This window comes from Zea mays, chromosome 2 (genome assembly GCF_902167145.1).
Source record: "Zea mays cultivar B73 chromosome 2, Zm-B73-REFERENCE-NAM-5.0, whole genome shotgun sequence".
NCBI classification, from domain to species: domain Eukaryota; kingdom Viridiplantae; phylum Streptophyta; class Magnoliopsida; order Poales; family Poaceae; genus Zea; species Zea mays.
This window is the reverse complement of record NC_050097.1, coordinates 5,197,026-5,208,514: the sequence shown is the minus strand read 5'-3', so window position 1 is coordinate 5,208,514 and position 11,489 is coordinate 5,197,026. Positions and strand designations below refer to the sequence as shown.

At 38.5% G+C, this 11,489-nt stretch overlaps 1 protein-coding gene across 1 annotated transcript; it reads right to left on the bottom strand.

Moving 5' to 3' along the window:
* Positions 1-626: 626 nt before the first annotated feature.
* LOC100192858 (Alpha-N-acetylglucosaminidase) lies at positions 627-9,959 on the bottom strand. The gene is made up of 19 exons (NM_001358591.1): positions 9,512-9,959; positions 9,030-9,106; positions 8,170-8,381; positions 7,924-8,045; positions 7,321-7,406; positions 6,503-6,597; positions 6,170-6,251; positions 5,644-5,750; positions 5,373-5,403; positions 5,173-5,290; positions 4,891-4,938; positions 4,082-4,191; positions 3,888-3,990; positions 3,689-3,787; positions 3,401-3,511; positions 2,771-3,015; positions 1,774-2,011; positions 1,373-1,451; positions 627-1,295 (listed from the first exon to the last, which is right to left on the bottom strand). The coding sequence occupies exons 1-19, from the start codon at positions 9,746-9,748 to the stop codon at positions 1,000-1,002; spliced, it is 2,496 nt and encodes an 831-aa protein (NP_001345520.1). The 5' UTR covers positions 9,749-9,959; the 3' UTR covers positions 627-999.
* Positions 9,960-11,489: the final 1,530 nt, after the last annotated feature.

Here is an 11,489-nt window from a genome sequence, read left to right as displayed (position 1 = left end):
TTTCGTCATCCTCCCCACCGTCGGGGTAACTTTTTGTGCTGGTCTGCCTTTAATTCTCTTCGCAAACACACACTTGCTTTTTTGTTGGAGCAAGCGCGTATAGTGGTTTGTGTCTGATGACTGACGATGTACGAGAGAACTTCTTCCGACAGGCGTGGGGCGTGCTCTCCAATGATGAGACCATGAAAATCATGATATATATCGAAGTCTATATGATACTGATGGTTGCAATATAATGATGAAACAATTATATTAAAATAACAAAATTTTTATATAATTAGGATCACAAATGAATTATAAAACATTTTCTCATAACAGTATAACACACATTTTGTATACAAGTTACCGTAGTATTATATGTCCTCGTTGCAACGCACGGTCACTCACCTAGTAAATATATAGTAACGATAGCCAACTAGCCATACACAGCTAGTAGACCCTTAATTTTGAAGGTAGCTCTTATCAAAGTAGTTGAACAGATCACTAACCTTCAACCTCTGCTAAAAATTGGCTGAAGCCATAGATTCGGCAGTGTCAGTTTTTTTTTACCAAATTCAAATCCGAAACAATAGTACATGCACATGGCACATACGCATAAGCGGTTTGAGTCATTATGACCGAGGTCGTGTTTGAAAGACATGGATTTCACAGAAAGCAGCACGATTCTCAGGTACAGACGCACAGTAAAGTTCCGACACCCTGAACTAGGCCGAATTTTTCCATGACCATTCTCCTAAGGGCTACTTTACTGTGCATGGTCATGGAAAAATGGGGATACATACAGAACTGAAAAATTTACGGCAAGGAACACTGGAAAAAGGAAAGAAACCCGTCCTTCTACTGCTATACAGAAAGACTTCAGTACTTCACAGTTCACACAGAACTGATTCGTAGCAACCATGTCGCAGCCAAACGATATTTATGAGTTTGAGGAAAAACATTAGAGAAAAAAAAGTAATTGCGAATCTGAAATGACCCATGATTGCACGCATCACCTACTTATAAGCTTGCAGACTTCCAAGGAGAGCCTGTACCTTCTACTAGCCCAAGTAGATCAGCGTTGCTCAAGTACTTCGTGTAAAGCGACTGCGATATGTTCAGAGGGTCTCCTGTAGCCGTGGTTGAAAACACCTTCCTATCGCTCTGCCAGTTGTTGGTGAGACTGATCCATTCCCTCCTCCATTCTTTGAGGGCGAAAGGTGCATTGTTCTCCATGCTTAATAACAAGTGCTTGAAGTAGATGGCGGCCCTTGGCCCATAGTAATCTTGCAGCAGGCCGCTCCAGTACTTGTTTGCTGCAACAAATTTTATTAGAAAGAAATCCAAGAAAACAGTAATAAATCGGTACGTGACCAAGTGGCATGCGCCTTACCATAGTCGCGCAATAAACTTGCTTTTGTCTCAGTGTTGTCAAACCACATTGTAATTTGTGTTCTAGCATTCCATTCATACTGCAAGGATTTCAACGAAGTTGTAATTCAAAAATTAGACGAACATGACTACTTGTCATCAATGCTGGAGTGACATACATCACACGATCATGACCACAGTGCATATATGAAAAATCTTAGATTGGCTCAACGTGAACCGCTCCACAAGTTTGAGCCTAATGCTCATAAACAGCCTAACAACAGGAAGAATCAAACAGGTCGATAAGAATGGAATTATACCTACTTTCACAACTGTAGGAATTTGGGATTTTGATAAATATGGTATGATGCCATATCATTAGACATAATTCAGCTTCAAAAAATGACAAAAGAAAAAGATTACCTGTATTTCTTGCTCACTGTTTCGTGCAAGGCCCTTGGCACTTTCCAACCAAGGGCCAAGCAGAAAACCCTCATGAGAGGATAGTAATGTGTCAAGGTCATTTACGAGGCTGAGAAAGTGCTGGCAGAGGATGGTGACTTGATTCATGTTGTTTGATTTATAGCTCTCGATGATCTTTAGAAAAACGTCATTAGCATATTTAGCCAGAACTTGACGAGTCAAATCCACAAGATCATACCTGTTAATATGATGCAACATGCAACATTTGTGAGACTTTCCTCATTTACAAAAACAATAGTGCAATGGACTGCGCCTCAGTATCCTGTGCATATGATGTTTTAGTGTTTATACATGTTTGGTTAATTGAAAAGGTGAAAGTAAGATCATGATCATGATAATACAGATGGATTACTTTGAACTCTAAAGTAACAAATAATGTAAATGGGAACTCTAAAGCAATATAAAGAAATGTATGGCATCAAAGGTTTGTGCATTGGCAGAAAATAACAAGGCAAAACTAAATCCATTCTATTGACTACTCCCTCTATTCCAAATTATAAGTCATTCCATCTTTTTTGGAGACTCAACATCTTAAATTTGACCAAACTTATACAATAAAATAATAGCATTTATACCATAAGTATTATTAGATTATTATTAATTATATTTTCATAGTATACCTATTTGATGTCATAAATCTTTGTAATTCTCTCTATTTTTGGTCAAGCTTAAGATACTTTGAATCTCCAAAGAAGTTGGAATTGTAATTTGAAATGGATGGAGTAAAATCGTAGAATCAGACCCTTGAACTATGATCACAAAGTTGTAAGACGATAGAATCGATATTTTGACAACCATGAGTATTACTGTATTCTCACACAGTCCATTGAAGACGAGCACTTTTTTAGCTTGTAATTTTTTTACCACTGAAAGATGGAACCGAAGAAATAATAGTTTCACATTATGGATTAAACAATTGGAACACCTGCGTTCTCACCTGAAGGTGTTGCTGTCAGATACTTCATCTCCATGTTGAAGAAAAAGTTCCAGGGCATGAATAACAGCATTAGTATCATACCATAGATGAGGATGTTCATATGCATCACTAGAGACGTCCTTCCGTATGTAATTCTTCGATGGTACTGTAGAATACATTTGTCTAGTATTCACATGCAACCCTGGTGTCGCAATAACAAAAGGTTCGACATCTGGGAAGGCTACTATCACGTCCCGATTTTTGTCCTGTCAGAATACAATTTATGATGAGTAACAGATAAGAACCCAAATGAATCTTCAAAAAGTAGGAATACATTGATCTTGTATTCACATTTGGCATGTGGCAACAATTGCCAAAAAGAAAAGGATAATGAGAAATGTATTTCACAGAATAATTTTGTCTAGCAAAGATCTTTATAATATAGAGTAAGATTTAAGTGTAAAATAAATATAATAACTCCAGATTATTAGTAGCACAGCATATCGGATATTTGTGATTTTGCAACTTGCTCACAACCTACTATCCCTTGCACTGTTTTGCACATGTTTAAGTAATGTTGGCCGTTGGGAGAACAATATACACACGGCACAGTGCCTAAACATGGCAATTTTTATATTAAAAAAACCTTACATTTTTACCATCTGTGCAGTTATATAAAGTTCGATACAAAATCCACCAAGCATCTTGCAGTCCCTTCACTGGTTTTCCATATCTTCTTGTTGGATATGTCTTGACCCAAACCTGGAAGTAATACAAAACTGATAAGGGCAAAAATTGCTTGCATCAGTAGCTAGTGCAATTGTGCAAAGTGAAACTTCCATAGAAACATGAATAAGAGATGCACAATAACTAGATAAGATGAATAAATTAATCTATTGTACAAAAAGCTCTTCTAGAAAATGATTTTTTTTAAAACACCTGAAGATCAACTTGTCTGTGATGGAAGGCCATTTCTGACATAAGGTCATAAACAATAGGATTTTGCTCAATACCTTCCATAGACATACCAACTCCAACCTGAAATATAATTTGTTAATAAGTAAAACATCATCATTTGTATTTATCACTTAAGCTAGGTAAGTAGCATAAGCAACTGATTAAGTTTGGCAATGTATACCATTGTGGAGTTATCACTTAATCGAGCATCAATAGGCCCAGAAGCCAAAGCATCTAAAACACCATACATTTCAAAATCTGCAGCGAAATTGTGGAGCATGCACCTGAAAAGGGGTCACACGAGTTTTTTTATGAAGGAAAATAAAAGGAGGGTAATAGTGCATGGAGTTGGCAGAAAGAGAAAAGAGAACTTTCCAGATGTAGGGAACACCATATAACTGATCAGAATTTATCCACACTGGTTTAACTTCGGCGTAAAGATCAAGAACAATCATTTTGCCAACAGGAACAGAATGCAGTAGTGCCTAAAAATAACAGGAATTGAGTTCAATCAGATAAGTAAAAAATTGGTTACGTTAAAGCTGAATCCCCAAACACAACAACACTAACAATAACGAAGGTGCATGCTCAAAACAGACAACTGATGTATTAGACAGTAGCCACGTTAAGCTGACAAGGCTTATTCAAGTTTTCAGCAGAAAAGGTGAAGAAACTGAGTGCATAAATAATTATTAGATTATTAGAAATACAGTGGTTGTCAATCATTTGGCAATGTAACATCACCTTTTTCTCCAAGAATAATCTGAAATTATTGCTATCAACATAAATTAGTCACTACAGGCATGTTTTTTTTTTAGTTTTTACTGTATGAACCAAATAAAAATAACAGATGACACCACTGCAAATTGCTGTACCTCCTTGGTGTTATTTCAAAAATCCTAATATGTTATTGGAAAACACAATGCTTACCCTGACTAAATGAATGTGATCAACTCACACCACTGGAACATGAATTGCAGTCATATCATATCCAACAAACTCCCTCCATTTTTAAATACATGACATTTAGGACAAACAGTTAAATGGAAAAAAAATGAAAGTCACATGAATTTCAATCCTTACTACTCCAACAATGTTTTTTGAAGAAACAAGAAGCCCAAATAAAAAGGGCCAATAAAATTACTAGCATACATATCTTATCAAACCATACAATAAAGTTTCACCTTCATTTGTGGAGGTTCCCAGAAAGGATCATAGGTAAACAGCCAACCCTGCAGAGTAATAAATGTTACAGAACCTTGCATATCCATATATCCAAGAACGTGACAATAGAGCACGGCATTTCTCTCAACTGGAGAAAAGAATCACACATCTGAAAGTAGTTCCAGAAGTGAAAATGTAAAGTGCAACAACCAAGACATCCATGATCTATATTCATATCTCTAATAACTGCTTTTACAGAAAAATCCAATAATAAGCAAAATACTAACACACAGAGAACATACTTGCATCAACCAAATAGCATCGTTGTCACCGCTCTGCATACCCCTGAACGTTGCAGCACCCAACGAAGATATATAATTCGGGTCACTTAATGGAGGAGTGTTCTCATCAAAAGTATCGCTAGACAGGTAAAAAATGTTTATAAATGAGAAAAAATAATTGATTGGGAACTTCCAGTGAGAAGGATGGTTAATAATCATACCAGTTGTAGATGTGACTTGTCCTACCATATTCTGCACAAAAGTACAAGAAAACTCCGATGCATCAAGGTTTGTTGTCTTCTTATGAAAAAGTGTAAAAAGTACTCTTACAAAACAGATTAACTAATAAAGTAAAAGCTAGCCATCATTTGTTTTAAAAGAATGGCTAGCCATCACTCTTATGGTAGGGAATGGCACAAGATTACGGGTCTGACATTAAAATATCTTGCACATGAAGTTAGACATCAACTTGCACAAAATAACAGATCCTACCTCTGATTTGCTCTTCTATAAACATCTTCCCAATTTCTACAAATAAAGGATCAGATGCATCAAGAAGATATGTGCAGCACCACCTTGGATTGCTGTCAACTGTAAACCTTAATATCACAGAGTATAGTCAAATAAGCACAAGTGACTTAACACTGATGAAAAAAGGATGCCAGCAAGAAAAGCAGTGTTAGTGTTCAGTGGGCTAAAAACAGGATATTAATATTTAACTTCATTTATGAATATAATATGATGAAGCACTTAAGGTGAAATGAACATTAAAATTACAAATGGGCATAAGCTTGTTATGAATGCGTAGTGTGACTGTCCCAATTTGATCAGTGGTAGCAGTTCAAAATTGCAATCAAAGTTACATAACTGAAATACAACAAAAGTGGAGACACAAAACAGCATGAAATTATCCAATGTTACAGGAGCTGCAGCCAAGATTCCGTATTTTATATTTAAGCAATGATCATGGAAAATCATATATCCCAATGTTATTTAGAAGATAGAAAATCGCTGTTACCAGTTTCCAAGGTGAGTGACTTTAGCTGAAGGGAACTTTGACTTTAACGCAGCTGGGATGTTGCCAGAGAAGGCTGGAAGAACTGCAACAAATGTAGATTTTAGTCTATTAGACACGTAACAAGAAGTGAAGGGGTCCTGATGTACTAAAAAAACACAGACTGAGAAATTAAACATTTATATTGGTTATATTAGGCAGAACTGGAGTTCTGAAAACGCACATATGTGCAAACCAATAAAGATATATTTATATCCCATACTGTAACCTTAACGTAGAAAAGTTGCTCAAGTAACTGCACAAAATCCAAAAATGCTACAATGGTAGAAGTGCCACCTGGGAACATGCCAAAAGAGTACATCCTAGAAAGGATTTTCTTTTGAAGAACTAGTTGGTCATCAAGCCAAGTCTGAGGGAGAGGTCCACCCCATCTGATAAATCAGGAAGTGCCATTAAAGGGTAATTACTTAAAAGACAATGACCAAAAAACATCTAACATGTGAAGCCAGTATCTTCGTTTTTAGATAAAAGAGCTGAAAATAAGTAATATATGGCATACGATTGAAATAAAAAGTTCCAAAAAAAACCGTATCCAAGATAAAACTAAATAATATGGGTAACTAGTAACTATCTATTCCTTGTAAGTACCAAAAATGATACCGAAATATTGTAGGCAGCTAAAACAATCAGACATAACATGCTTGGAAAAAAATCAGCACATAGGACTCAGGAAAAGGGAATCAAAGCTCAAAACAAAATTTCTTGAGCTTTCTTAGTCACATCTTATTTTCCTGACATTCCACATATAAACAGTTCTCCTTGGCTGTCTTAGTCCGACAGTTCTAGATGTGAGCATCCCAATTTGCAGTTATATACTCTCTCTCCGTTCCAAATTATAAATTGTTTTGGCTTTATCTATGCACCAAAATATATACTATGTCAAAGCCATAACAATTTATAGTTTGGGTTGGAAGGAATAATTTATAGCAAGGTAATTATCTTGTGCTGCAGAGCTGAGGAATAAATTAAAATAATTTTAGAAGACACAACATGTCAAATTATTACTGCAAAAGAATACTGGAATCAATACAGATTCATATAAATTTAAAAGTTCAGATGTGAGAGACCAATGACAAATCAGATGTGTAACTTACCCATGCATATTAGCCATTCGAGACCATGCAAGAAAGGCTGGCCCACCAAAGAAATCATCCAGATCTGATTTGCTAATGTTGTACCTCTTTAAGAATTTAATGAAATGAAACAAAGTCATTCACAAACCATTTGCAGCAAAACAGGTTGAGTAAATTTAAAGAAATAACCTGAGATTTTTTTTTTGATAAGGTGCAATAACCTGAATCGTTTTTGTATTAGATAAAAGAGTGCTAATATTCTCATAAAATACAATAATAGATAGTGTCAGCAGGAAGAACCGGTGAGGTTACATCTACCCTAGAAGGGTCCATTTATTCCTCCACAAAATGTCAATTTTAAGAACTGTGCCAAAATAATTTTGCCAAGAAAAAACATCAAAACATGACATAACATGTCGAAATTTTGTGATGTGCGTATTTGCCTGCTTATCCATACTGCCTTCCTACTTTACTGCATTTACTGTTATGCATCAACCCATCTGCTTCAATGTCTTCCTAATATTACAGGTTGCTTTTGTGCATTATTTCACGCTAATGTCACAAAAAACATACTAGTAATTTATCGACTGTGAATAATGCTTAAAAAAGAATAAATATACATACCTCAAAAATCCTCTGCCATATAGACTCTTGCCCAGTGAAAGCAAGAGGCAAATTTATTCCTTGAAGAGCCATCCAGTCAATTTCCTTCTCCCAACGGTCCCAATCCCACCAAGCAAAAGAATCTAAAGGGTGAACAAAATAATTTTAAGTAGAGAAATATGTTTTAAGTTCAGTTTACATGAGAAAATTTTGATGCATCGATTCTGGAATCAACAGCCAAAATTTCAAAATTAGCTATCAGCTTACAGCTGGATGTAACTGCATTCTGGTAGTAGCTCCAGTCAATGGGTCTTTGAATCAGTACACCACCATCAGGAACACGAGGTAGTGACCCAGGACGCGGAATGGTTGATAGTTGTGCACCACCGGTTTTATCCCAAGATATATGTGCTGCACAATAGTGTTTCAAGTACCAATGAAAGCCAGCAGAAATTTCCACCCCACTTGCTCCAAGTATCCTGATCACAAGTAATGACAAATGTGAAGTTGTTAGGCTCTTTCCAGTTTCAGCATGTAAAGCAACACATGCACATGCATTGTTGAGTAGCATAACTTTTTTTACAAGGTGAGTAGCATAACTCATGATATGAAATGCAAAAAAATTATAATACTATAGCAGATGGCATGTTACATCTGCACAGCAAAGCAGTCCTACTGAAAGCATAAACCAATTGCACAAGCTAACAGGATTGGCAAATGATTCTAGAAGAATCTGCTGAGACACCAACATTGTGTTATAAGCTGCTTTTTGGATAGGTTACAACAAACAAAATTAAAAGAGTCCTGGTTTAGAAGCACAAAAGAACGTACTACAACTCTACAAGGTATGGTCCTAATGGATCACATTCACTTACGAGTAAATGTAAACACAACTGGATTGCAACAGTGGTTCACCTAACATAATTACAACAGTATCACCTAACACAAACTTCAGAGAACAACAGAAAATAAATAACAGCCAACACATCCTAGATTGTCCTCTTGCATGAAATGAAATGGAACAATAATGTGCTAATGGCTACTGTTTGAAACTGGGAAAGATATGTAAATGAACAAGCTGAAGATATAGTTTGCAACGCGTTACAAAATATAAAGGGAAAACATACAATATTTCTGGAGTCCCTTCTCCATCAAACAACGGGTGGTTGTTGATGACGAAACATGTCTTCCCACCACATAGCTCCTATCAATGAATTGGAGTATATTGTAACTCATTCAGTCAGTAACAGATAGTCAAAAGATGAACCACCCATTATAAACACACTAGCAAAAATTATAAAATCATGGGGTAAGGTAAGGTCCAGACTGAGTTTCGACAGCTAAGATTGTATATAAAAGATTATCTGAATTCATATATAAACAAACAATTTTGCCTATTCTATGATGTCCTCAACTCCTCATGACGTGCTTGTGAATCCTCGGCCTCTGAATCATTCTAGTTGACATTCTTGCTGCACTATATCTCTCGGCAACTCTACTTATGCAACGCCGCAGTACGTTGCCAATATGCTTATGCAACACCTGACGGCTGACGCGTTCAACATCACATACAGAATACAGACCCTACGATCCCCAACCAGCAAAGTACCGTGGAGGTGGAGATGACTCTGAACTCAAAGCTGGTAGAGTGTGACGGTAGGAGGCGCGCCAGAAGTCCCCTCGCAGCGGCCTCCTGCTCGGCCGATGACGAGCCCTCCCGGCGTTGGAGCTCGCGGACGCGGTCGAGGTGCGGAAACCGCCGGTCGGAGCATCTCACCCCCGGAACGGCGCAGGCGATCACAACGACAAGGAGTAGCTGGAGGAAGCGGGAGGGCCGCGGCCGCATCACGGCGGTCGTGGGTGGGGACCGGAGAGCGGATAGTAGGGGAGGAAGGGGAAGGTTGGAGTGGCCAGTGGACCTCCACGGACGGCATGGCGACGAGTTTAACTAAGCGGGAGCGAGGTGGTTGTTGACGATTGGAAAATGGAAGGCGACAGCGAAAGGGCGATAGTTTGGGGACGGCGACGGGCAGACGGCGAACGGAAGGGCCGAAGACGACAAGAGCGGCAGGCCGAGCGCCCGCGCTGGGAAGGGGAGACGGAGGTAGGGTGGGGCCGTGAGGTCAGTCAAAACTGTTTATGGCCTTATTTGTGTTTTTCTGTGGGTTTGGAAACCTTTTTGAATTGAAATGGAGACAAAATTCTGCCTTTTTTCAATATATACTTCCTCTGGTTCAAAATATGAGAAGTTTACGTTTTGTCTAAGGCATACTTTCTACGATTCAACTATCAATGACGAATTTAACGAAACTAGTTCTTTGTTGTAGATATCAGTAGTGTACTCCTCTACAAGGCGCTTAGCGCATTTTCTCCATCGGCTGCTTATGCTATTTGAAACCATCTTGTACCTAACAGGTAAACCAAACGGTGCATCTAGGGAACCTCTTGAAACATGCTCTCACGACATGTAGACAATGGAGCTAAAAAAATCAGCTTCACATAGTTCTAATCTAATAGATTCTACATAAGGTCTTATAAGAGAATATTTTAAGAAATTATAAATGTTAATTTGTTTTAGCATAAAAAAATGCTTCAACTTCATGGATTGAGTTGTTCGCAGACCTGAAAAAAAAAAAGAGGACTTCCTATAGTGGAGCAATACCAAACGGACCTAAATTTAGTCAAAATTAGTGGGAAAATAGCTAGAACAAAACTAAGACCGTTTATATCTTAAAACGAATGGAGTTTATTACTAATAGAATTTTGCATTTTCTTGATAAGCAACGCTGCAATAAAATATCTCTATCTCTACTACTATAAAACCAGTTTTAACAGCTATCCTATGTCACGCACGAAACATGTAGGTTTATTTCCCTCATCCTATCACATGTGACCATTACTTTATAGATGGGTCGTGAAAATCATACAAGCTGCTATTAGTGGGGTTGTTATCTTACCTATAGGTCGTCTCAAAAATAGAGCCAAAGTTCGTATTGTAGAGATTCAGTGAAGGCTGAGCTTTGTTATCATAAGAAGGTACCAAGCTTTATGATGTTAACATCTTTGTTGTTATTCAGAAGCACATATACTCTTTAAATGTATACTCGATCTGAAAAACAGAGCATCAAGGCACACCGCTAGTGAGACTATTATATTTTCACTAGGTGAATACCCGTGCGTTGCAACGGGAAAAATAGTACAACAATCTATACTATCTATTAAGGCTGTAAGGGGTAGGCTGCCTTCTCTGGTTCTGCCTTCGGTGAATCTGCACCGTCCGCTCGCTTCAGTAAATCTACGCCGTCCGCCCACCCACGCCCACGTTCGTCCCCCGGCCTCCCCCTCCCCCACCCCGCGTGAGCCGCCGCCGCCGCCCGCCTCCCCCTCCAGTCTGCCGCTCTCCCGCGGATCGTTCACCTCCACTCCATTCCAAGGATATCATCAACACGCTCTCCTGCGGCCGCCCGGGCGCCGCGCTCGCCGTCTTCCGCCGCATCCCGGACCGGTCGCTCGTGTCGTGGAACACCGCCGTCGACGCGCTCGCGGGCAACGGGGACCACCTCGCCGCGCTCGACCTGTTCCAGGAG